The sequence below is a fragment of the Corvus moneduloides genome, chromosome 2 (genome assembly GCF_009650955.1).
Source record: "Corvus moneduloides isolate bCorMon1 chromosome 2, bCorMon1.pri, whole genome shotgun sequence".
NCBI classification, from domain to species: Eukaryota; Metazoa; Chordata; class Aves; order Passeriformes; family Corvidae; genus Corvus; species Corvus moneduloides.
Genome location: NC_045477.1, coordinates 19069628 through 19096003, shown reverse-complemented (window position 1 = coordinate 19096003; position 26376 = coordinate 19069628). Strand labels below are relative to the sequence as shown.

At 43.8% G+C, this 26376-nt stretch overlaps 2 protein-coding genes across 2 annotated transcripts in view; both read right to left on the bottom strand.

Moving 5' to 3' along the window:
• The window catches only part of CIP2A (cellular inhibitor of PP2A), a 25313-nt gene extending 17755 nt beyond the window's left edge, over window positions 1-7558 (bottom strand). Inside the window, exons 1-8 of the mRNA XM_032098329.1 lie at window positions 7370-7558; window positions 6216-6363; window positions 4843-4955; window positions 3281-3375; window positions 2548-2644; window positions 1441-1563; window positions 1150-1292; window positions 367-442 (exon numbers count right to left, since the gene is read on the bottom strand). Coding sequence (XP_031954220.1) covers window positions 367-442; window positions 1150-1292; window positions 1441-1563; window positions 2548-2644; window positions 3281-3375; window positions 4843-4955; window positions 6216-6363; window positions 7370-7471 — 897 coding nt within the window. The 5' untranslated portion in view covers window positions 7472-7558. The remainder of the gene's footprint in view (window positions 1-366; window positions 443-1149; window positions 1293-1440; window positions 1564-2547; window positions 2645-3280; window positions 3376-4842; window positions 4956-6215; window positions 6364-7369) is intronic.
• On the bottom strand, window positions 6278-26376 carry SH2D1B (SH2 domain containing 1B). Its single transcript, XM_032098330.1, has 5 exons — window positions 26037-26376; window positions 22724-22787; window positions 13657-13825; window positions 8311-10399; window positions 6278-6363 (listed from the first exon to the last, which is right to left on the bottom strand). The coding sequence occupies exons 1-4, from the start codon at window positions 26174-26176 to the stop codon at window positions 10359-10361; spliced, it is 414 nt and encodes a 137-aa protein (XP_031954221.1). The 5' UTR covers window positions 26177-26376; the 3' UTR covers window positions 6278-6363; window positions 8311-10358.

The following is a 26376-nucleotide window of genomic DNA, read 5'->3' as shown; positions in this document are numbered from 1 at the left end:
AGTAGTATTCATTCAAACTAAGGTTTAGAGAGCAAAGTGGGATACACTGCATTCCTGGTACATCCCAGAATTTCTTATTAGCCAAAGCATAAAAGGTGTTTATGTTAGCTTTTTACCTTTACATCTGTTGCCTGAAAGCAGACACACAATCTGGCAAAACCCCCAACATTACAAATTTAACCTGACAGCCTTTTGAAGAACTAGAAAATATAAACTTGGGGGATTCTCTGGGTGATTTAAGAGTCCTGAAGTCAGTGTATTTCATTACCAACCTTGTATGCAAGGAATCTATTCATAACAGCAGAAGAGGAACTAGATTAGGATTTGTAGCCTCTTAGCCTCTTTTATCTAAAAAAGTATAAATACCTTAGATGATGAATCAGGATCCCTTCCATGAAGAAGATCCAATACTTGACCAAGGCAAGAGGTAAAGTGCTTATATCTACAGCATGCATAGAGAAGAAAAAAAATTAAAAATAAAATTGAAATTTCACCACATTTAGACATTCACATCAAGTGATGAATGAAAGTGTGCTATTCTCCTTCTCACCCCCAAACACTTCAAGTACAGTGATAGTTTTGATAATTTAATTTCTACTTGAAACAGCATAAACATTAAAAATATTCTAAGAATGAAAGCAAATTCCTTAAAATAAGCTATGATTTTTCAGCTATTCTTACTGCTTGATTGAAAATCAGCAACTAAATTCTGCTAGCTGAACTTGCAGAACTACTAGTCAAGCTGTCAACAGAACCACTCTAACACTCCTCCCCCAGTAAAATTATCACTTCTTACAGCTTCAACCATACTATTCCACCTCAACCTTATACAGCACTGTAAAAGGCAGGATAGCTACTCATCATGTTGTCTGACTCAACACAGTCCAGACAAAAAATTATGGAACGGGTATTCAAAATTCCTTCAGTGACAATGAAAAAAACAGGTTTTGATTCACACTTCTGTGTCAAACTAATAACCCAGCAACACCTTAGGTTCAGATATAGCAGTTATAATTATAATCAACTAGCAACATTCAAAAAGCATATTGGAATTTTTTTTCCCAATGCTTGGTTTAGAATTCAAATAGCATACAGCAAAGAAACTGAACTAGAGCTTAGGAAAAATACTTTTAGGGAATGAAGCCATACCTGGTAAGAAAATCTGCAATTTTGGGGTTCTTCATAAGATCCATGAGTAGATCAACAGAATATTTTCTTGTTAGAGTATCTCCATTTACAACAATATTGAATATTAACTGAAATGTCTGATGGATATTTCGAGCGTGAAAGAGCTGAAAGGAAGAAGAAAGTTACGCATAGGCACATACTTTGCTGGGTCTCTTGCTTATTAAAACTAGCTGGAATTAGAATTTTATTTGGCCAGTGTGACAATTGGTTTTATCTACAACTTAAGAATAAAACAACTTCAGACTCACTTACTTTTTCTCCTACTTCTTCATTTAAGGTAAGGCTTGATAATACCGTAAGTGCAAACACAACCATAGTCAAACTGCTATGGGCCAAGAAACTTATTAAGGTACGATAGAAACTCTTCACATTGCTCTACAGCAAAAAGGAGAAACACAGGTGTTACAAACCCACCAAATTTACAGGTTTTACATATTCATAAATAAGCCATACAAATGGTGAATAATACAAAAACACGTTAGTATGGTAACAGTTCTCTAGGAAAGCTATTTTACTGTTCTACTGCACAATACTGGCGTTGATGTTAATGTTCTCTGTTGAGCCTGTATCCTACCATACTGATGTACTCATTAAAAGCCCCAAGGATGAGAAAAAAAAACCCCCAAACAACAGAGAACCAACCAAGGATGAAATTCCACTATTATTTTAAAGAAAGATGAGAAAGTCATTTTGCTAAAGTCTGTAAGAGAAAATAATCACTGAAAATTGACTCCCATCCCTTCTCTGCTCAGTGACCAGATTGGACAATGGCTTTTCCTTTTTTTTTTTTTTTTTTTTGCCCCTTGCCTCTCTTCCAAGGTAACAGTACAACATATGCTGCTATGTAGATGAATTTCTATTTCTGAATTAAAAAATAAAATGTTTGCACTGATTTATGAAGACACAGGAAGAACCAAGTAGTTCAGATATACATATGTATTTGAGGATTCAAGGGTCCTGACATGAAGATCAGTGCTATTTTATTGATTTATCTTCTGAAAGGCAAATCTCTTTCTTGCTTACCAAAAATCCAACTACAGTCTTTGTTTTAATGACATTTAGTTTTTCTAAGGAAGAATGCTCAAATTTTAAATTCACCTTTCGGCTGCAGAGAACAGTTGCAAAAACCAAAGGCATAACGCAAGCCAGGGCAACAACACAGCAAGAGAATATCCAACTTCCTGTTCTAATGGTTATTTTCTCCAACATGGGAGAAACAACTGCCCATTTGGCAGAACAAGCAGGTCAGGGTTATCATCACTGAAAGAAAGTGTTTAAGAAATACTAAGATAATTCCCTAGAGTCAATTAACTCTTATCCTTAAGCCAGAGAATCATGACATAAAAGCAAAACTCTTACCAAAGATTTTATCTGATTTTGAATAGACAAGTTGTGACGACAGAGGTTTGCCAGGAGTCCTAAACACGGTATTGTTAACTCATCTTCAGTGGACTGACTTAAAAGAAAAGCCCAAAAGATGTTTTCATTGAAGCATCCTGAATTTAATTACAAGAAATTGTAGGGTGGGGGCTGGGAGAGCTAGGTGGTTGGGGGACTTTTTATTTTGTTTTGTGTCTTGGCAGGAGCTTGTCTTTTAATGAGACACCATTTCACCATGCAAAGCAAAATTCAGATTGTAATCCATGCAGTGTGGGCAGCTTTTAACTGAGTACATCTGAAAAAAACCCCAGTGATCAGAGCTCACCGCTGTCAGAGGTTGTTTATTACGTACACTTCTAATACTCATTAGACTTCTTACAAGGGCACTAGAATCAAATTTTTATTAATCTAACAAGTCTGCTCCTAGTGACAAGCATGAATTTCCTCCTGGCTTTTCTCTTTGTTAGCTCCCTGCTCCCAGAGGTGTGGAGGTGGGCTAAGAGGCCAGTTAATATTCCATCACCCAAAGTCCCACAAACACTGCATTTGACAATCTGTAACAAGTACATGGTTTTCAAAGGAAAGTTTCTGTTAACTTCAGAGCACAGCTCACTCTGGGGACCAGGTGAGTACAGCACTCTAATGGCCTACAGCAAGTTTAGAAACTTAGCTCCCTGTTTCCCATAAGAAAAGACACTGAGCACACACTTACACACGATGCATTAGAAACAAAATTAATCCGTCGATGTTGGCACCAGCACAAAAGACAGGAACGTTGTAGGTTAGTCTCTGCAGCAAATGAATACCCTAAGGAAACAGAAGACTGTTCACATGCCTGTCCTACAGCATCTTGAGACGAATGTTACAAAAGATGAAACTGAAAGGACAAATATCAAGACACCAGAACTGAATTATTTTTCAGGCTCTAACATTAACATAACAATTACACAAACTGCTGCAAGCAAACTGTAATGTCCTTCCATACTGATGCATCTATTAAAAGCCCAAAAAGATTAAGATTTTATTTTACAGAAGAGTTACCTTTTCAGCCCATCCAATTCTCCACTTTTGCCTCACCAGCAAGTTCTCCATTCTGTCAGTGATAAACAGGCTTTGTCCTATTGAAAGGTCTAGAAGTGCCATCAAAATCCAAAAAGCATTTTGCAACCTCTTGCAGAAAGGATGCTTACAGAAAAACAGGTTTGCTCTAAAGACTGCCAACAGATCTAAGGGTAGTAAAGTCCTTCATACAGCACTCTTCTGGGACATAACTGAAGTCAATACACTCAAACATAACAAAAATCACAGCAAAGGTTAGCAGCTAAAACAAAACCTCACCATTTAGATATCTAAGAGCTTCAAGATCTTAACATTGGATCTATCTGGTGATGACAAAATCTCTCCCATTGACTGGCCAGTCACTTGGAGCCCTAGATCTTGTGGTACTCCTAGTGCTTTGAGAAATATGCAAACCACAAGAAAAGGGATCTTTACTGGATGCCTGATTTACTTTCCACAGAACAAAGGGCACAGGACTACTACTAAATTAATTTTCTGCTTTTCAGGAAAAGACAAGTGACAATAGGCAACCAGGAAGTACTTGCTGAAAGCTTAGGAGAAAACCTGTGCATATTTGAAAAAAATGAAGAAAACTTTAAGGACAGGTTAAAATTGGTGAGGTCAAACTGACAGACGTCAGACATTCACTGTAAGCTTTGATCAGTACAGTGCCTGGCATTCACTGGCAGATGGCAATGACCAGAAAAGAGGAGGCCACACATGCCCTGCAAACCTCCCATGAAAACAGGCAGCCACAGCTTTCCCTTCACTCCTTCACAGTTACCTGTCAAAGTACCGATTAGACAAAATGATCTCCAGGCCTGCGTTATGAAACAGGCTTGCGTCAGAAGAAATAACCAAATACCTCAACTGGAAAACAATCTTCTGAGCTCTCAAGCAGTGACTTACTGAAATAACTTTTTAAAAGTAGCTTTTTTTTTTAGTTGGTTGTTATTTTTGCTTTGTAGGAGTTTTTGGAGTTTTTTGATTAGAGTAGGTGAGAAGTACAATAAGATTAAAGAGAGTACAAAGAACTCTATAAATTATTAAATTCCTGTCATACCCACCTCATACAGCAAATAAAATACACAGCTAAGATCAAATTTCCCTCAACACACTATTTCCAATAGAGCTCTTGAAGGGTTATTACATGCATACAGTATAATTTTTATTATGCAACAGTAGCCAAATATTATTAAGCCTAAGTTCCTTTACCTGTAATAAGACTGGATCACTCAGATTAGTAGAACTTCGATGAACCACTCCTGCCAGCACACTGGTCAGATTGTAGGTGCCCTGGAGAGCTTCTCTAGTCTCAGTGTCTGAAGCTGGAATTTAAGAATTGTTAGCAAGAGCATCTAATAGCAAAAGAAACTGTTGTATTAGCTACCAATTGAAGCAGAAGCCAAAGTCTCTGATCAGCTCTTCATATGTTTCAAAGGTAACTACAAATAAATGACAGCTCCTACACACTTACCTCTCTACCACACTTCTGGACATACAGTTAATTGTAACACTAATCCACTTCCTCAAGATGCTTGGACACTGAAAGGATAGTGTACCTCCTACCTACCAAGTTTCAGTTCTGAGATCTTGAAACCTGCCCTTCAAGGCTTAGATCTTAAACTCAATGAGCTCAGATTCTTGCTTTGTGCTATGGTGGATAAGTAGACTAAAACTGATAACCTGATAAGGTTACCTAGCATTAGTTAAATAAATAAATAAAATCCAGTTCTGCTTAGGCAATCCTCAAAGAGATGTGGCAAAACAGTTAAAAAAAGAGATAAATTGGAAGAGGACTTAATCCTTAAAATTTTCCAGACTGAACCCCAGCAACAAATAAAATTTTACAGTAACTGTTCCAAAAACATAAGAGGAAGCTCAGAGAGGCTTAAACTCCATGAATCAGAGAGCATAAACAAGGGCGCATCATAGAGGACTCAAATCTTGAATAACTACTCATATATGATGAGAAACTAAGCAGTGAAGGAATAACTTTTCCCTGTATATGTAGGTTGTGCTCTGAGCATTGAGCTTCTGGGACAATAAAGTCCCACTTCCATGAAGTAGAGAGGAAAAAAAACCCAAAAAAGGCTTCTCGAGACACAAGCAAAAGGCAGTAGAACCTCTCTTGCAGTGGGAAACTTGATGCACACAGGCCCAGGGCATTGGAGAGCCCACACTGCCAGCAAACACTCCAGTGGGAGAGGTAAACTGAGGTGATGACAGTAGTTGATGTGACTTCTCCCTATCTTTGCACCCTCAGCCAGGTTTCTCACTTGATTAAAAAGGTAGTCTTTTCCAGCTCCAAATATTAAGGACAAGAGACTAATTCCTCACCCTACCCAGTAGATAAATGAATTCTGACAAGCGTGTCATTGTCATTTCACAGGGATGACTTCAAATATCCTTTTCACTGCAATTCAACATCTTAACAGGTGGCACAAGCACTCCACTAAATGAAAAATACTTCATCTTTCACACCTTATGCTTCTTCCAAGAAATTCATCAGCTATGCCATAGAATTAGCACCTGTCCTATCTTCCCTTGCCCGGACAAAAAATAAAAAGTTCAGATGCAAACCTTACCTAGCTGTGATAGCAAAGTAATCACAGACAAGGCCAGAGATGGGTCGATATTAGTGTCCTCCAGGAGCTCTACAAGGCAACTGAGACATTCACTTGGTAGAATCTGGTTTGAAGCAAAAAAACGGGTAAGCTTCAGTCCAGAGATAACCTGGAGATGAGAGGAGAAAAACAACCTTGCTTACTCAACTGCAACAATGTAACTGACACAGAAATCAAAGCACAAGGATTGTATTAAATAGATTTTATCCTTCTTGACAAACCAAGAATGTAACTCTAATGGGACATTTGTATTCACACCTGCTGGGGGGAAAAAAAAAAAAAAAAGTAATGCAAAAAAATCTGGTTTTCATTCCTTAATGCTTGGAAAGTACCAGGTTTATTTATTCTGAAAGAACAACCCAACAGATTGCTCAACACAAACATGTAGCACTCAGCCTGCCTTACAAAAGTGCAGACAGGGACCCAAAGGCAGCAGGAGGATCAGCAGCAGTCAGTGCTGTTTTCAGAGCACTCTGTCATTGGGATGCAAAAATGGAACCTGAGGTGGGGGAACCCTACATAAGAAGAGGCCAAAAATTATACACCTTCACATCAATACAGGCAGACACGATTTATAGTTTGCATAATGGAGACACATAATGTTTGGTTTGTGTATTCCCTCTGTGTCTCTTTACAAGGGATATAGAGACGAAAGCAAAGCTAGATACCAACTGTCATATAAACGTTCTAGCAATTAAAAGAAATCTGTATTTGAGAAAGTTAACTTGCAGATTAATTCGGTCAAAGGCCACCACAAAAGTTGTACACAGTGCTGTAGCTGGAGATCAAGCAAATGCACTGGCCCACCTCCTTAGCAGAAAACGCGTTTGAAAACGTGTCGCACGGAACTGGAAAACTCCAGATACAACACCAGTTCGTCATTCAAACTCTATTTTTTAAGCGTGAAAACAAATTCATGCGTGCCAGAACTTTGGGGATATATATATAAAAAAAGCCCCTTGTAACACATACTATTTGCTTGCCCTGGGTGCATACAGGCTTACAACGCGCCTTTGTAAACACACAAACACACCATAAAACATTATAATAAAGAACACCACAGCCACCCTCACGCCCCTCTCCCACCGCAGCACCGGGACGGGCGCCGCTCTCACCTCCAGGCTGCGCTGCAGGAGCGCGGCGTTCTGCGCTGTCTTGGCGGCGCGGTACTCCGTGGCCGCGAGGAGCAGGGCCTTCATGCAGCCCGGGGCATCCATGGCGGCCCAGCCCCTCAGGCGCTCCACACTCAGCCCTCGTTCGCATTTCCCGCCGCCGCCATCTTGACGCAGCAACCACTGAGCGCGAGCGGCCGCCGGCGCCGCGCGGCACCACGGGAGACGCTGCTGCCGCCATCTTGCTTAAGGGAGAGAGAGGCGGGCAGCGGCCTCGGCGTGGGGGCGGCGGCGAGAGCCGGGGGAGGAGCGAGGCACCCGGGGAAGGCAGGCGCTTGGATCGGTGACATCGGCTTTAGGGCTCATGTGCCGTCAAGGCGATCCAGAGAGATGCTTTTCCTAAGCGGAGCTGTATTTGGTTGGGTCAGCTGAGTCTTCTAGCCGCCCAGCTTCTAGAGGGCCACCTCCGGGTTGGAGCTGCTGTCAGTTCCCACCTGGCGCCCACAGCCCTGCCTCGCCTTCTTGATGCCTTTCTAGTCCCTATTATCCTTTTCGCTCCTTCTGGGGAGGACTTAACGCCGGCCAGCAGCCAGCCTCCCCGCCTGCCTGTGGTTCCCTAACCTCTCCGGCAGGAAAGGGAAGCCTTGGCGGCGTCTGGCGATGGGGGGGATCGAACCCGCGACGCGGCCGCTCGTCCGTCCACACAGCGACCCCTGCAGGCCGCTGCGGGCACAGCGCCCGCTCCCGCTGCCTGAGCTGCAACAGGAGTCCTTTCCTCGTGCCCCTTCAGTTGGAGCGCCCCGAGACACCGGGATCATGCCCTTCTTGGACCATGTTTTTCCTTACACCATGTGCTCGAACCTTTAAGTGTCCAAGAGGTACAAGAGGTTCCGCCCCCTCACTGCTCAACCCCCCGACATGGACGCGCACGCACTCACCCCCACCTTTCGGATGTCGGCAAGTAGATGCTGCTGCGTGAAGCTTTTGAAAATGTCTCCTCAACTCGTGCATGGATTGTTTTCTGCCATATTAGGCCTGCAAATATGTGTAGGAACGTCTACATTTGCCTCATTTTCCTATACTGTTAATAGGACAAATATTGCTGTAAAGCACAGGCGAGTAATATGAATGTAATGTAAATGTCATTGTGTCTCTTTTTCCTCTTGTAAGTCCTTGATCCTTCTCGTGTCTCCTCCTTCACATGACTGCCGCAAGGGAACGCTGGAGAAGTGACTGGGGCGTGGGCTTGGAGTCACCCTCAGTCCTGGATGCCACACCAGGAGCTGCAGCCACCATGACTGTTGTAAATCCGAGTCCAAAACACGCTGTCAAGTGCCAGCTGAAAGGCACCACAGCCCAGCCCTTGTCCCCTGCTCAGCCATCACAGTCACTCGGTAGGCACCGTGAGGCACAGGCAGGGATTCCTTGTCACTCGGCCTTTTCCCAAGGCTGAACATCAGTGTGACTGAGTGAGCACCTGGAAGACTGCTGAGACTGTCATTTCAGAAAAACTACAGTGTTGTGCTCTGTTAAGGACCATGCTGCTGTAGGTGGGGTGTCTCAGCAGAGCAGTTCCTCAGTCTGGTACCTGTGATAATCTGCTATCAGACAGGCTGCTCGATTCTGCAGATAAAGAATTTACTGACACATCAGTTCTGTGCTTCTACAGAGCAAGGGCTGGGATGTTTATGTCTCATAGTACCATTTTTCATGGACAACTCCTTTCTTTTCAATTAATGAAGTTTTGGATACACATTTTAGTATTTCTTGTCATTGCTCGGGTTAATTAATAGCCTCATTTTTTGGGTCTCCTTCATGCTACAAATATTAGTTGAACCTGGAGCCAAAAACTCTACAGCACTCTTAAATTCATAATGAACTCCAAAGCACTGAAAGGTCTAAAATTCCTTTGACAAATAATGGTGTGAGAGAAACATAATAGAAAAAAAATCTAACTAGTATTACCCATTAAAATACATAAATAATTCGTGAAGGGTCTTAAACACACAACCAATACAAATCTCTTCTTCAGTCTCAAATGGTGAGGGAGTCTGTAGTAGTGTCCGGAAGACTCAGGACATATGTTCCAGTTCTGGCTGTGTGAAGATTGCAGGCCACCTTCAGAACTAAAGTATTAATTAAATATTTAAAACTAGGGGTAATATTAAAGCAAATTCTTACATTACAAAAGACATACACATAATAAAGAACTAAAGGCAGTAGCAGATGAAATGGAGTAAGCATTCCCATATGTACAGAGCCTATTAAAAACAGAGTGTGTTCATGCTGACATGCATGTAGAACTTGCACTCCTCTTGTAAGGTGCCAGAACCATTTCTCAGCATTAAAAGTATTTCAAACCATTTTCCTCTGGTTGATTACTTTTTTATGGCATGGATTTAACACAGCTTTTTTGTTTCAATTTGCATTATTCAAACTACAGACTACTAGTATTCCTTGACATTGCTGAAATACTATCCACTCCTCCAGCAATGAGGTAACTTGAATCATGTGCAAAATAACAGAGTTTGGAGGTTTTAAAGCATCTTATGATGCCAATAATTTGTCATATATTTTTATCAACACGTATCAATTCTGCCACTAATCACTGCTTTATGCCCATTCATTTGATGTATTTATATTGCTGCTTTCTAACAGAATGTTCTCTCTAGGAGTCAACATCTTGGACAATTTGCTGGCTAAAAACCACCAAAGACACATACATGGACACAAGATACCTTTCCCCATACGTACATGTGTATGTTATGTGTCTGTAACAAAAAGTAATTCTTTCATTGCTGAGCAAAAATGCACAATAGCTTGTACTGGATCTACTGGTAGAAAATACAGCTACTCTGACAGTCTGCAAAAGGAGGAGGCTAATTCCAGATCCAGAGCAGAGGACACCCAGCTGGAAGCTCTCCCTGGCTGAGGCACTGCACTGAGGCACATCTTGGAACGGCCGCTTCCCAAACTGTCAGGTGCAGACCCTTCAGGGTAAGACAGTGACGTAACCATCGCTGTCATCAGCTTCTGTAAAGTAATCAGTACAAACAAAAAAAGATGTCATTGCAAGGGGCTCTTCTGAAAGGCCATGGGAAGCAGCACGGCCTGTGGCAGGGCAGTATCAGTAATTCAATCTGGTTTTTCAATGTTCTCTCTGCTATTGCAGGGCCAACGTTTAGGCCCCCTGTCCTATCAGCTGGATTCTCCAGGAACACACCTGGAGGCAAAGCCTGCATTGCCTTTTCTGAGCCAGCAAGCACTTTTGTAAACAGTTATATCCACAAGACCCCCTCCTTCCTGAGAAACAGTCAAATGTCGGAAATCATCCATTCTTGGTAGATCAGATCAATAGCCAAGATACCTGTGACTCGCATAACACATCCCTTCTTCTGTAAATAAACACCCAAGAGAAAAGTTCTCATCCCAACTAAAGGAGGAGAGCCTGAAAAACCCCGTTCTCTCTTACACTTTGTCAGATTGGTTACAGTTTTTGAGAAGCCAAGGAAAAGGCAGTAAATTCAATGCTGTGGAGTCAAAGCTCCACTATGGAGCTGCTCTTCAAGCAGCTGGCCTTAGAAAAGCTGTTCCTAGGCTAGAAAACAAAGCTCAAGTATCTCCAACCCCCAGGATTGTGACCCCAGTCCCTTAAGGTGTTCCACTGGTCGTGCTGGAGCACTCAGTCCCATATGTGCAGCAAAGCCAGCTGCTGGTGGCACATGAGGGATGGGACAGGGAAATAGGGTGCTTGCTTTAGGGAGCACTGCTGTGCTTTGGGCGGTGCCAGAGAGAGCCATCATAATATTAACATAAGCCCCCTCTGTGGGCATGTAATAATGCGGTCTGAGAGGGAAGTTTGGAATGCTGTATAAGTGAAATTTAAATCAAAATTTAATAGAAAAAAATTCCAAAGTATTTTGATTATTTCTAAAAAGCCTCCATTTTTATGGAAGACCACACGTATTTTGACATTGAAATGAAAGGGTTTGTCTTCTTCCCTGTGAGTCCAGATGAGGATGTTGTGTATCTTCTAGAAAAATTCCTATTGCAGGACCAAAAATAAAATACTTATTACACCTGATTCTTCCTAAAAACATATCCATGCTACTGCAGTATTTTCCATCTCCCTGTAACAGCAATGATAAGATACCAGAAAAACATTTTTAGAGCAAATGTGGCATATTTGCCTTGTGATACAGGTGACAAGGTAATGTTGAAGACATGGGAAATGTATTTCTGCGGCTTCCCCTCAGCAAGGTTGCTGAGGCTCTGGCCCCAAAACTGCAACTTAGTGCACGCAGTGCTGAGGGAGCTCGGCCAGAGCGGTTGCACTGCTCTTGTGTGTGAAACCCCAGCGACTGCAGCACCGAGGGGCTGCCTGTCAGAGAGAGAAATAGTTCATGCCTCAAACACTGATATAAAGTTTTGTTCATTGTAACAACAACTGTATAAAGAAGCTACAACTAAGGAAGCCTCCCTGAAGATACCTGACTGGAACTTTGGACTGTAAGTCAAACTATTAAGATTAGATAAAGGGAAAACCCGTTCTTCAATCACCTGAAACAAACAAGTAGACAAGGAAAAGAATGTGAGCCAAACCCAGCAGTCCTGCTAAGAATCATCTCTGGCTCGTTTTGGGGTGGGGGAGGCCATAGCCCACAGACCCATTTGCTGGGAGCAGGTTTGCACAGATTTCCCCCGCAGCCAGGTGGGAGGAGGAAGTTTCGGTGTGTCATAACCTCTGCTCAAGGGCAGTGAACCCATCCTCCCTTACAAAACTGGCTATGGACCCCCCACCCCAGGAAGGCTACATCCATGGGACATTCACGTGAGAGGCAACTAAGGGGGTGCCTTAATCCATCAAAGGCCCCCCGAAGTGCCCCCCAGAGTCATTCCTGAGGCCTTGCACCGAAGGACTGCACGTGATTCAACAAAGCCAGAGTCTGTTGTAAAAGCCAGTGGCAAACACTCCCCTGCCCAGGGAGGTCCCTGGGTTTTCCTACCTAGCCTGAGCTATACTAACCCATCAGATTCTATGCTTTTCGGGGGGACCTTCACCACCAAGAAGACCAGCTGGAGAGGATTATTGGAGCATCACTGGGATCCGTGGAGGGGTGATATTTTCTGTCCCCTCCACCTCTTTCTCAGATTTCTTTCTCTTCTTTTTACTCTCCATTTTCTCTCTCCGTCTCATATTTACTATCAGATGAAACCCATACTGTTGTCCCTGGCATAAGGTCTCATTTACACCTTAATTTGGGCAGAGGCATTTCTAAGAACTTTAATAACCGGATCATAACACCACTGTGCTGAGCTGCCGTTGGACATGAGATGCAAATCACAGGGCAGGGTGGAGACTCCAAGGTTTTATTTCCTTTATGATACCTGTACTTAATGAAAGGATTTCCCTTGCTCACGCTGTGGCTCTTGGCACACTCTGCCAGAGGTCATGGAACACTTTCAGGGTTATTTGGCAGCCCATGACCTGATGGATGCAGCAGCTGAGTGTTGTACAGCAGGAACATGAAGAATGACATCCAGAGGCGTGTGAGGGATGCCAGCAAGTTACCAACAGGATCTGCAGTCATCCTTCTCAAAACAAGGATGTAAGGATGACATGGGGCTAAACAACACAGTCTAAAGCTTTATGAGAACATCTGTCTTTATTGTATCCATTTGCATAATTCTGTCAGGTAGAAGCATCACACCCTTGTCCTACACCTGGGACTCATGAGCATAAATTAGCAGAAGAAGAGCAATGAAAGGCTGAACTCTGGTTCCAAAGCTGTGATCCTGAGCACAAGGCTATATGCCTGTTATCAATTAGTCATATTTGAATACAATTCACAAGCTGGCTTGCTTACTCGCCCATCTTAGGATTAACTGAATAAAGTTTTGATATAAAAATATCTTAGAACCTGGGCAATGAATGTAAAGGACACCCTCAATCTCCAGTGAAGTGCAAGGGCCTGGTACCTTGGCAGATGCACATTGGGTAAAACTGGTTCTCAGTCTTCTCCAGCCTCAAGGTGTCAACACCCATGACCGAGAGAGCTGTAGGCAGCTTTTTTCATCACTGTCTATCTCTAGCGATCTTAATTTGTTCATTTGTAATGGGTGAGGGTAAGTAACCTGTGAGTTAAGAATAACCATTTCAGTGGACGTAAGAGAGATGGGAGGATGTAAAACTTACGTCCATGCAAGAGGACATTTAGCAAGTATTCACCACAAACCTGTCAATGCCGTCATCTTGAAAAAACCCACAAAGGCGGAGCTAAATTTCTTACCATCATAAATGTTGTCCATTCCTGACTTGATCCTCTGGCTTCTTCTCAAAGCCTTTGGTTTCTTCACTGGGTAGCGGAGATTTGTTATCAGTCCTTGATTTGGCTTTTCGAAAGCGTATATTAAGTCCTTTAACGTTTTGAACATCCTCTCTGGAACACCTTCAGAAGTCTGTAAGGAAAGGATAACAAAATGTTTTTGCAAGTGCCCTTCACATGGAGTCCCCTAAATGAAAAGAATGATAGGTTCTTTATTATTTACCAAGGAGCTGTTTTGTAAACAGATTTGGTGACAGAATATTGCACTGCCCTTAAAACATAAGGGACACCTGTTTGGAGGCATGGCTATGGCACTAAAAGTAACCTCCATCACCATATTTTTTTTTCAAAAAGAGCATCAATTTAAATTATTGGTGTAGATGCATGCTTGTCATGGGTTGCAGTGTATTCTATTACCATCCCCATCAGCCGTTGAAATCAGGTGGAGCAGTGTTTCCTTGCCTCCTCCCCCCAGACTATCTTTCTGTTAATTGCCCATCATTGTCCTGCCGCCTGACTCAGAGATAACTCCCTCCGGACTATCTTCTGTTAATGAGCCTAATCAACACTTTGCCTCATGACTCATTACCCCATTGTGAGATGCTCCACCCAGAGGGAGGAACCAAGCATCCCATCGTGGATATAAGCTGAGGTTGAACACCAGAGACACTGGCTTCCCACTGGATTTCCAGGGGACAGGAGCTACACAGCCACCATTGGACTTCCTGAGGAAGAGCAGACTGTTTTACTACAGGATCACTACTTCAGAGGACTGCAGCCACCTTTCTACCAGACTGCTACCACCACCCTGCCTAACAGGGTGTCAGGTTGTACCTTGACTCTGTCAGTTTGACAGTGTTTTCTTTTACCTTTGTTTTTTCCCTTTTTCTTTAATTTCCATTAAATTGTTATTCTGACTTGGTGCCTCCCACTGGTTTGTTTTCAAACTAGTACATAATTTGGCGCCCAACGTGGGGCTTGCTCTGAGAAAAAGTCAGAATTACAATTTTGTATAAACAGAAATCTATTCACCATGGTGTTCAGCTGGTCTGCATGGGTACTGTATCTTGCTCTCTATATTTTTCCTCACATGGGGAACTACCTGCCTGTTTTATTACTCCTGTTAAAACCAGGGAATGGTATGAGAATTGCTTTATTGGTTTATTATGTCTATAGCATAATAACCTGCGAGGCGATGAATACCATTCGGAATATATATTCAATTTTGTTTGGCTGTCCTAGTCTGGGCTCCTATGTCTGGGACCTCTTCAACAATCACAGCCAGCCCCTGGTGGGAGGAGTAGAGAGTGGTTTCTTCCAGCCTTTCAGGCCAGGCACAGCAGTTTTTGAAAAAATTGAGTTCCCTCTGGATGTTAAGGATAGTATAATCTTCTTGTCAGTTCTCTTCTCTTTTTTCTCTATGGCCTGCATTGTGTACACCATGCTTAGAAACAAAACACTACTTAGTGTGGTGCAACGTCTGCTTGAGGAGGAGGTAAAAAGGAGCAAAGCAGCAAATACCATGTCTACACAGACTGTCACACAGAAAGGAGCCAAAAGCAAAGCAACCGCATCCATTTCTACACAGACCGTCACAGAGGAGAAAGGAACCAAAAGCAAAGCAACCGCATCCATGTCTACGCAGACCGTCACAGAGGAGAAAGGAACCAAAAGCAAAGCAACCGCATCCATTTCTACGCAGACCGTCACAGAGGAGAAAGGAACCAAAAGCAGAGCAACCGGATCCATTTCTACGCAGACCGTCACAGAGGAGAAAGGAGCCAAAAGCAAAGCAACCGCATCCATTTCTACGCAGACCGTCACAGAGGAGAAAGGAACCAAGAGCAAAGCAACTGCATCCATCTCTACGCAGACTGACACAGAGGAGAAAGGAACCAAACAAAAAGCAACAGTGTCCATCTCTACACAGACTGTCACAGAGGAGGAAGGAACCAAAAGCACTGTCAGCGCCCCCATGCAAACCATCACTGAACCAGAACAGCCTAAACCGATTGCAGTTGCCCCCGTGCAGAAGAAGAAATCAAAAAGCAAATCAGTCCGCATAGTGACTGACGAGGATGCAGCAGGACCTTCGCACCCAGCAGAAGAGGCAGAGCCAGAGATCATCACTCGGTCGCTATCCCTGGGTGAGCTGCGAGACCTGCGGAGGGAATTCACCCGCCAGACGAATGAGTCTATCCTGACCTGGCTGCTCCGCATCTGGGACGCTGCAGCCAATGACACCATTCTGGACGGAAGTGAGGCCAGGCAACTGGGATCTCTGTCCCGGGATGTGGTCATTGACCAGGGGATCAAGAGAACCCAAGAAACCCTCAGCCTCTGGCGGCGACTGCTTACAAGTGTAAGGGACAGGTACCTTTGTAAAGAAGACCTCCAGGTGCACCAAGGAAAATGGAGCACAATGGAACAAGGTATCCGGTGCCTGAGGGAATTGGCTGTGCTGGAGATCATTTTCTCAGAAGATGAGAGATTTCCTAAGAGCCCAGATGGTGTCCAGTGCACGTCACAGATGTGGTTGAGGTTCGCACGCCTTGGACCAGAGATATACTCCCGTTACCTGGCAACGCTGCAATGGAGGGAAGGTGAGGACAGGGTGGGCGTCTTGGTGAACAAACTGAGGATTTACGAGGACACCGTCACAGCCCCGTTTCGCACCCATGTCTCGTCCGTGGAAACAAGTCTTTTGGCTGAGCAAGTCCGGAGCTTGATTGAAGAAGGCCATCAGAAATTGAAAAAGGAACTTAAGGAAGAGATTTACCACATCCCGCCAGAACCAACAAGAGTCTCTGCCATTAGGAGCCGGCGACCCCCAACCAGGGAGAGAGGATACACCCCACGAGGTAACCTCTGGTTTTTCCTTCAGGAACATGGAGAAGACATGAGTAAGTGGGATGGAAAACCCACCTCCTCCTTAGCAGCTCGGGTACGTGAACTAAAAAGAGGGACAACTACCACAAGAAGCGCATCTAGAGTCAACATTGCTCCGGTCTCCTGCACACAGAACTCCAGACGGTACAGGAATGATAATATGACCGATCCTCTTGAAGGGACCTCAGGAACGTATTCACCGGAAGGGAGCAACATGCAACATGACCAGGAATAGAGGGGCCCTGCCTCTAGCCAGGTAGAGGAAAGGGAGAATCGGGTCTTTTGGACTGTGTGGGTCCGATGGCCTGGCACATCTGACCCACAAAGATACACGGCTTTGGTTGACACCGGTGCTCAATGTACTCTGATGCCATCAAGGTATGTGGGAGCAGAACCCATTTCTATTTCTGGGGTGACAGGAGGATCCCAGCAGCTGACTGTACTGGAAGCTGAAGTGAGTTTAACTGGGAACGAGTGGCAGAAACACCCCATCGTGACTGGCCCGGAGGCCCCGTGCATTCTCGGCATAGACTATCTCAGAAATGGATATTTCAAGGACCCAAAAGGATATCGTTGGGCTTTTGGGATAGCTGCTGTGGAGACAGAAGATATCAGAAAACTGAGTACATTGCCTGGCCTCTCAGATGACCCCTCTGCCGTGGGACTGCTAAGAGTTGCAGAACAACAGGTGCCAATCGCCACAGCAACAGTGCACCGCCGGCAATACCGCACCGACAGAGACTCTGTGGTTCCCATCCATGAGATGATTCGCAAACTGGAGAGCCAAGGGGTGGTCAGCAAGGCCCATTCACCTTTCAACAGCCCTATATGGCCAGTGCGTAAGTCCAGTGGAGAATGGAGGCTGACGGTGGACTACCGTGGCCTGAATGAGGTCACGCCACCATTGAGTGCCGCTGTGCCGGACATGTTGGAACTTCAGTACGAGCTGGAGTCCAAAGCAGCGAAGTGGTACGCCACTATTGACATTGCCAATGCCTTCTTCTCCATTCCTTTGGCAGCAGAATGCAGGCCCCAGTTTGCTTTTACCTGGAAGGATGTGCAATACACCTGGAACCGACTGCCCCAGGGGTGGAAGCACAGTCCCACCATTTGCCACGGACTGATCCAGACTGCATTGGAAAAGGGTGAGGCTCCAGAACATCTGCAATACATCGATGACATCATCGTGTGGGGAAACACAGCAAAGGAAGTGTTTGAGAAAGGAGAGAAAATCATCCAGATTCTCCTGGAAGCTGGCTTTGCCATCAAAAGGAGCAAAGTCAAGGGACCTGCCCAAGAGATCCAGTTCCTGGGAGTAAAGTGGCAAGATGGACGATGTCAGATTCCCACCGAGGTCATCAATAAGATCACTGCGATGTCTCCACCGACCAGCAAGAAGGAAACACAAGCTTTCCTAGGCGCCATAGGTTTCTGGAGGATGCACATTCCCGAGTACAGCCAGATCGTGAGCCCTCTCTACCTGGTTACCCGCAAGAAGAACGATTTCCACTGGGGCCCCGAACAGCAGCAAGCCTTTGCCCAGATCAAGCAGGAAATCGCTCATGCAGTAGCCCTTGGCCCAGTCAGGACAGGACCAGAGGTGAAGAATGTGCTCTACTCTGCAGCCGGGAACAATGGTCTGTCCTGGAGCCTCTGGCAGAAGGTGCCTGGTGAGACTCGGGGCCGACCACTGGGGTTCTGGAGCCGAAGCTACAGAGGGTCTGAAGCCAACTATACTCCCACAGAGAAGGAAATCTTGGCAGCCTATGAAGGAGTCCAAGCTGCCTCAGAGGTAATTGGCACTGAAGCACAGTTGCTGCTGGCACCCCGACTACCGGTGCTGGGTTGGATGTTCAAGGGAAAGGTTCCTTCCACGCATCATGCCACCGACACCACATGGAGCAAGTGGATCGCCCTCATCACACAGCGTGCCCGTATTGGAAACCCGAATCGCCCTGGGATTCTAGAAATTATAACAAACTGGCCTGAAGGTGAGACTTTTGGATTATCTTCTGAAGAAGAGGAAGAGCAAGTGACTCGTGCTGAGGAAGCCCCACCATATAATGAGCTACCGGAGACTGAAAGACGTTATGCCCTCTTCACTGATGGTTCCTGCCGAATTGTAGGCGCTAATCGAAAGTGGAAAGCTGCAGTATGGAGCCCCACACGACGAGTTGCACAAGCTACCGAGGGACAAGGTGGATCGAGTCAGGTTGCAGAGCTTAAAGCCGTCCAGCTGGCTTTGGATATTGCTGAACGAGAGAAGTGGCCGAGGCTCTATCTCTACACCGACTCATGGATGGTAGCTAATGCTCTGTGGGGATGGCTGGATCGCTGGAGAAAGGCCAACTGGCAGCGCAGAGGGAAGCCCATCTGGGCCGCTGAGATTTGGCAGGACATCGCCGCCCGAGTAGAGAAGCTGACCGTGAAGGTTCGACACGTGGATGCGCACGTACCCAAGAGTCGGGCTAATGAAGAACATCGCAACAACGAGCAGGTGGACCGAGCTGCCAAGGTGAAAGTATCACAGGTGGATCTGGACTGGCAGCACAAGGGAGAATTATTCCTAGCTCGTTGGGCCCATGATGCCTCTGGTCATCAGGGGAGAGATGCAACATACCGATGGGCCCGTGACCGAGGGGTGGACCTTTCCATGGACAGCATCTCACAGGTCATCCACAGTTGTGAGACCTGTGCTGCAATCAAACAGGCCAAGCGGGCGAAGCCTTTGTGGTATGGTGGACGATGGTCAAAGTACAGGTATGGTGAAGCCTGGCAAGTTGACTGCATCACCCTTCCCCAAACCTGCCAAGGCAAGCACTACGTGTTGACCATGGTTGAAGCAACCACTGGATGGCTGGAGACCTACCCTGTGCCTCATGCTACAGCCCGGAACACCATCCTGGGCCTGGAAAAGCAAGTCCTGTGGAGACATGGCACCCCTGACAGGATCGAGTCAGACAACGGGACTCATTTTAAGAACAGCCTCATCAACACCTGGGCCAGAGAACACGGTATCGAATGGATATATCATATTCCTTATCATGCACCAGCTGCTGGAAAAGTTGAACGCTGCAATGGACTACTTAAAACTACCCTAAAGGCACTTGGTGGGGGGACCTTCAAAAATTGGGAAGTGAACTTAGCAAAGGCCACCTGGATAGTCAATACCCGAGGGTCCATCAATCGAGCTGGTCCTGCCGAGTCTGAAGCCTTGCACACAGTGGATGGAGATAGAGTCCCTGTGGTACACCTGAGAGGTATTTTTAGGAAAGACTGTTTGGATTAATCCCACCTCAGGCAAAGACAAACCCATTCGTGGGATTGTCTTTGCTCAAGGACCTGGTTGCACTTGGTGGGTAATGCAGAAAGATGGGGAAATCCGTTGTGTACCACAAGGAGACCTAATCTTAGGTGAGAACGGTGTGTAGGTTTCACTGTGTATATATATATATATATATATATATATGTATGTGTGTTTTAGAGTTTAAGAAGGTATTGATTTGGGATAATGTAGATGGTAATAGAATAAGGGGTGGATAATGTCATGGGTTGCAGTGTATTCTATTACCATCCCCATCAGCCGTTGAAATCAGGTGGAGCAGTGTTTCCTTGCCTCCTCCCCCCAGACTATCTTTCTGTTAATTGCCCATCGTTGTCCTGCCGCATGACTCACAGATAACTCCCTCCGAACTATCTTCTGTTAATGAGCCTAATCAACACTTTGCCTCATGACTCATTACCCCATTGTGAGATGCTCCACCCAGAGGGAGGAACCAAGCATCCCATCGTGGATATAAGCTGAGGTTGAACACCAGAGACACTGGCTTCCCACTGGATTTCCAGAGGACAGGAGCTACACAGCCACCATTGGACTTCCTGAGGAAGAGCAGACTGTTTTACTACAGGATCACTACTTCAGAGGACTGCAGCCACCTTTCTACCAGACTGCTACCACCACCCTGCCTAACAGGGTGTCAGGTTGTACCTTGACTCTGTCAGTTTGACAGTGTTTTCTTTTACCTTTGTTTTTTCCCTTTTTCTTTAATTTCCATTAAATTGTTATTCTGACTTGGTGCCTCCCACTGGTTTGTTTTCAAACTAGTACAATGCTGCAGCAACCCACTACAGCAGAGTGTTGAAGAGCAACAGCATTACACACTGCGCTCTGGTCTGAGAGCATAAGTTTAGGGATAACATATTTAGTTCTTACTTAAAATGTTGTCTTTAAATAAGTAGGTGACAAACAGAACCCAAAAATTTTACAAAATATCAGCATTGGCAAGCAAAGGACATGTGCAAAAAACTGCTTTTTAAGTGTGGGTTCATACAACAGGACTGAACTTCTGCAGCTCAGCCCTGCAGGGATCTGTGCATGGACTTTACAGTGCTGTGACTTCAGGGCAATGACAGACAGTGAGCAATCTACCAGTAGTCATTAAAAGAGAACAGGCCTTTGGTTTCACTTCATCTGCTAGCTAGCAAAGAAACATATATTTATTTTCGTTAGTTTTCTGCATCCTTCATCTTCCATTCAGCCCTGCATGGACTGGGTGCCAATGCCTCTGTGTACTGGGTCTGGCTGGGATGAGTTAACGTTCTTCATAGCAGCCTACATAGTGCTGTGCTTTGAATTTGTGACTAAAACAGTGCTGATAAGGCTGTCGCTGAACAGTGCTCATGTAGCCTCGAGGTTGTCTTTTTCTTGGACTTGGTTCCCCTGGGGAGCAGGCTGGGGTTGTGCAGGATGCTGGCTATCCCATCGCACCCCATCAGACACTGTACTCAGCAATAAAAGCTCAGGGAAAGGGAGGACGTTTGTGGTTATGTGTGTGCTGAGGCTTCACTTTCCAGGACGTGGCTAAACATCTGCCTCCCAATGGGCAGGAGTTGCTAAACTCCTTTGCTTTGCTTGTGTGCACAACTTTGCTTTACCTGTTTACCTATTAAACTGTATTTTATCTGGTCAAGGAGTTCCCTCACTTTTGTTCTTTTTGTTGTCTTCCCCCACCCTGTCCTGCTAAGGAGAGAGGGAGTGAGCATCTGTGGGGGTGCTTAGCTGGTTGGGGCCAGCCTACTGCATTCTAGAAAGCTCATGGCTTTCTCTTGGCCTTTAAAAAAACCCAAACCACCTCTCCTCCACCATCAATGTATTATTTCAATCAATTATTTTAGCAAACCAAAATAATCTGAATTAATTTCTTTAATAACTGAACTCTTCTTTCACATTTTTGGCAAAACTTTGTAAGGAAAAATGGGTTTGAAAAACCTCAAAGTGTCTGAGTTATTATTACCTGCTGACAGGAATGACAGCATAACCCCAGCAGAGTGACTAAGGTCCAAACCAGAATTTTTTTTATCAACAAACCATTCTTCTTCATGGAAAATTGTGTCTTTCGTACTCAGGAAAAACCACTAGTAAGCAATAAATTATCAGCATATGAGAGCTTGGAGTGTCCTTTATGGAGTGATTTCCTCATTCCACTTAATGGTGCTTAATATTGCAGTCCTCTTGGCTGTCCTACTACAAGCAGGGGAGTGAGTTTATAGGTGTCCTTTCACATTGCCTGGGGATTTGATTGATGCGTTAGTCTCTCCTGCACTTGTTTTTCTTGAATTAGCAGCATTATTTGGCATCATCAGTTCAGGTGCCTCACAATCATACAGAATTATACATTCTTTAAATCAAAAATATCATTGCAATATCCCAGATCCCTATGAGATGCTGCATGCAATGGCAGCACTTTCAAGTAGAAAAAGCTAATTAGGAACAAGAGAAAGTAACAAAAGTAATAGTTTTTTCATCAGTGCTATAAAAAAGAAATGGTCAAATCAGAAAGCAGCTGGTTAATAAATAACAGAGCCACTTAGATTATAAGGAAATTCTACAAACACAAGAGCTAATTTTGAGCTTATAGATAATAAAAATTGAGTAGAGAGCAAACTTGGAAATATTTTCTATGGTATTGTGTTTATGGATTAAAAAAAAAAATCTATGATCTGTCAAATTATCATTGACTAAAATGACCATAGATTAAAATGATCATTGATCATAGATGAATCTAAGAACTCTTATTCTATGATTTTTAAAAAATCTATGATCGTTAATGCAGTCTTTAGAGATGTAATGAGAGTTACTCACCTGTATTCTAAAATATCCTTGGTGTTCCCTGAAGATTCGGTAAGTGTAGGTGAGGTCCTCAAAGCTGTGAAAAATGTTGTATACATAATACATCACATTAACAAAGTGGACATATGTGCAAACACTATTAAAGTCATGAGAAGTTGTGCAGTAAAATTGAATGAGGCAAAGACAGAAAAGCAAAACAGAAGAGAGCCTAGAGATTACAAAATGAGTGAAGGTTTAATATCTTGAAATACAAGATTACTCTAACCACGGGTTTCAAAGAACTTATGAACTAAACCTAACACAGGCCTTTTATGAGCATAATTTGATTCCACAGACATCACTTCCTATCATCTCTCTCTTATCTTTCTCATGCGTGATACCTCCCTGAACTTCATTTTGCATTTCTGTCACAAGAAGGCAGTTGAATTCTCGGAGAGGTGTTGGCAGAAAATAGCCTCCAGTCACCAGCACCCAGAAAATTACTACATGGCTCCTACTTCTAAGAATAATATTCCTCCTTTGCATTTCCCAGGGTTTTAGTTATTGTTATTTTTGATAATATGAAAGTGTTTGAACACTGAGGCTACTGATGTATTTGGATATATTTTGTCAACAGAAATAAAAGGTTTATCAGGTACCACAGTAGCAGCAATTTGGGAGGTGGAGAAGGTGACCATGATCAAAAAAGGTAGCAGAGCTGCAAGAAAATGTACATCACAAATAAGTGAGGAGGTTGGGGAGACAAGGGAGCAGCATCTGAAAGCAAGTTTTTTAACTGGTGTGCCTGTTCCTCAGGAGGACTTCAGCTGTACCTATGTGGCTATGTGAAGTGAACTGTCATGAGAGGGAGAATCTTGGGGCAAAAACCTGGCTCAGGGGCCTTGCACAGAAATGAAGGGTTACTCTGAAAATAAACTACTTTGTTCTGCAAAAAAAGTTACTGAGAATTGAGATCAGTATAAGGCTTCCAGTTATAACAGATTTATTTTAATTCAAAGAGTGGTATCACAGGGATGCATATTTTGGTTTTTGCCTTCTTGAGATACCTGTGGAATATTCCTTGCTGAAGAGTACTTTTTATCAATGTGAGTGCTCATTCTTTGCACAGAGACAGAAAAGTGATAAAAAGAAATTCCAGGAACTGATAATTTTTGATACTTGCTCTTTACTGATCAACTAGATTTTAAAACGTTATTGTCTGGATATTATTCAGCTACTATAATTTTTATTTAATGAACATGAAACTACCATTAAAATGGAAACGTCTGTTTCCACATTAACTATTAAATGCTTACCAAGAGCTAGTAATAGGGTACAAACAAGGTGCTTGGAAGAAAAGTGAGGTGAGAGGGAGAATGTTGAACAATAAGGAGAACAGTAGCAAGAACAGTAGGTCTGAAGTGAGGCACTGTGAGAGACCTGGGATAATTTTGGATGAAAGAGACAGTGTGCTGTGGAGGAAGGTGTATCAGCAGAGCCGTGCACCACGCCTGATTAGAGGAGAGATGCATTTGAACTGGTCCCACCATTCTGAGCCCCAGGTCCTCCATGGGAGTGCACTCCCCCGCAAATCCCAATAAAAAAAGGACAAAAAAGGTTGTTTGTTTGCTGTAGCAGTGGATCAGTATCTCTGCCCACGCATCAGTTAATTTGAGAAGGGTTTGTCAGTTTGCACATCAACCATCTTAGGTGCTAAACAAGGTGTTAAGACGCAATTCTAATTCAAAAGTTGCCTTGAAACATCACAAAGAGTTTCAGTGTTGGTTGCCCCCAGTTTTAGGGCAGTATTCCTCTGCCTAGTGAACCATTCTGTCTTTGAGGCAGTTCTCAGCCACTACAACACCATCCCATGTGCTGTCTGAACACAAGCATTGCTCTGACCTATGCAAGCCACCATTGTGCACCACTGCTGCCACCCTTGCAGTTTAACTATGGCATTTGTTCATGTCGGAGTTACAGTCAAATCCACTAAACACTTCAGGTTTTATCAGCGTTTAACGCTACAAACCCACAGAGGCAAACTGGAAGTCACATGATTTTTCATATGCCTGAGCAGAATATTGTGGCAGACAGATGTGACAAGCCAAAGCATGTCTGCAAGGTATCAGAAGGCAAATCTGCTTTGCCCTTAAAACAAAAAAGAGACGATGGAAGGGAAAGCAACCGTGCTGGTGTAGCACAAAGCTTAACCCAGGTTCTAACTAACATTGTCGTTCTTCCTCTGTGTCAGGTTCCCCATTTGTCCCTTCTGACAGGGTATGCATGCGCATTCCCTCCCATCTCCCTGCCCTCCCCTCACCCCCTGCATTGCCTCATTCCACATCATACTGAAAGCAGGTTCCTGTAGCTCCGTTGCCGAGGGCTCTGTTTCCCCCCCACTTGCTATTTCTCTTCTCCTTGTATTGTCATTTTGCAGACCTCCTTTCTTTTACCCACCAACCCGGTAGTACTCCATTTCTCTCTCTCTTTTTCTCCCTTCTCCATTGATTTGTTTCATAAGAAATGGATTTTTAGTGATTGATAAAAACATCTTCTCGTATTTTTTAATTAATTAGATGTGTTAAAAAGTTTTCATGTCATACTCAAACGTATCCTCAACAAATGTCAAACCTCATAGGTTCAAACAAAGACCTGGATTCTAATTTTTAAACTTTGAATGCATTATGAACAGTTCAATTATATATGAAAAGTGTAAAAACGGAAATAAAAGTGCAATTCCCTACAGAAAAAGAAAATAATAAAATTTTAATTGTATTAATTAAAGCTAAGGTCTAGAAATAGCAGTTTTCTATGCCCATCCTGTCTGTGGATCTGTCATATGAATTCAAACAGAACTTTTTAATTTTCAGTCTCAGCCTATGTTCTTATATCAGGTAAAATTCCTTTGAAACACGAGGCTGAGCTTTCATCAGACAGAAATTGTATAAAGAAGGAAGTGTTTTGTAACACGCCATGAGACTTTTCAGTGTCTCAACAGTGCTAAAATGCTGTTTACTCATCATTATAGAGGCAGTTACTTTGAGTAGGGTTCTTAACATGTTTTGGCAGGCTGAGCTATTTTCTCTGGGCTCCCCTTATTGTCTGGAGAGAGAGACCAGCATCAACAGATTATAGTTCATTTATCATATGTTACACAAAATGGTTTTTTGCAAATGCCACCCTCTCACTATAAAGGAAACCTAAAGCAACCAACACTACTTGAATACATAGACACACTCCCTTGAAGGCTGTTAATATCAGGGAAGAACTATGAATGTTAGAAAAGATGATTATTGTCTTTGGATCCAACTGAAAGCTCATAAAAAATCAGTATTAGGGTACTTACAAAACACAGAGACACAAGGCTCCTTCCACACTCTCACTCTCCCGTATTAAATAGCTGCCATTCTTTTTCTTCTTGCTCAGCAGCTCTTCACAGGTTCTCCTTGTTATCTTTCCATGAAAAAATGGGAATGAGAACTCCATGGATAAAAGAAAACAAGGTCTCTTGCCTTTCAAAGCAATTCTAGAGCAAATCAGAAGCCTGGCATGAAAAGAAGACTTATTCCAAAAGCAGCTTCCTGCAGACACCTGAAGTTGGAGGTGCCAAGGACATGCAGTCGTTCATCTGTGTTGTTTACTGAACTGTCCCCTGTGAGGTGGGTTAGCTCTGCAGCTTGACAGCT

What these genes read in the sequence shown, in the direction of transcription:
- SH2D1B (XM_032098330.1), bottom strand. Translation starts at nt 26,176, where the DNA reads ATGGAGTTCTCATTCCCATTTTTTCATGGAAAGATAACAAGGAGAACC. An exon ending in AAGGATATTTTAGAATACAG is followed by an intron (nt 13,826 to 22,723) that starts GTGAGTAACTCT and finishes CTTTCCTTACAG; the next exon opens with ACTTCTGAAGGTGTTCCAGA. An exon ending in AATGGACAACATTTATGATG is followed by an intron (nt 10,400 to 13,656) that starts GTAAGAAATTTA and finishes ATTACTTTACAG; the next exon opens with AAGCTGATGACAGCGATGGT.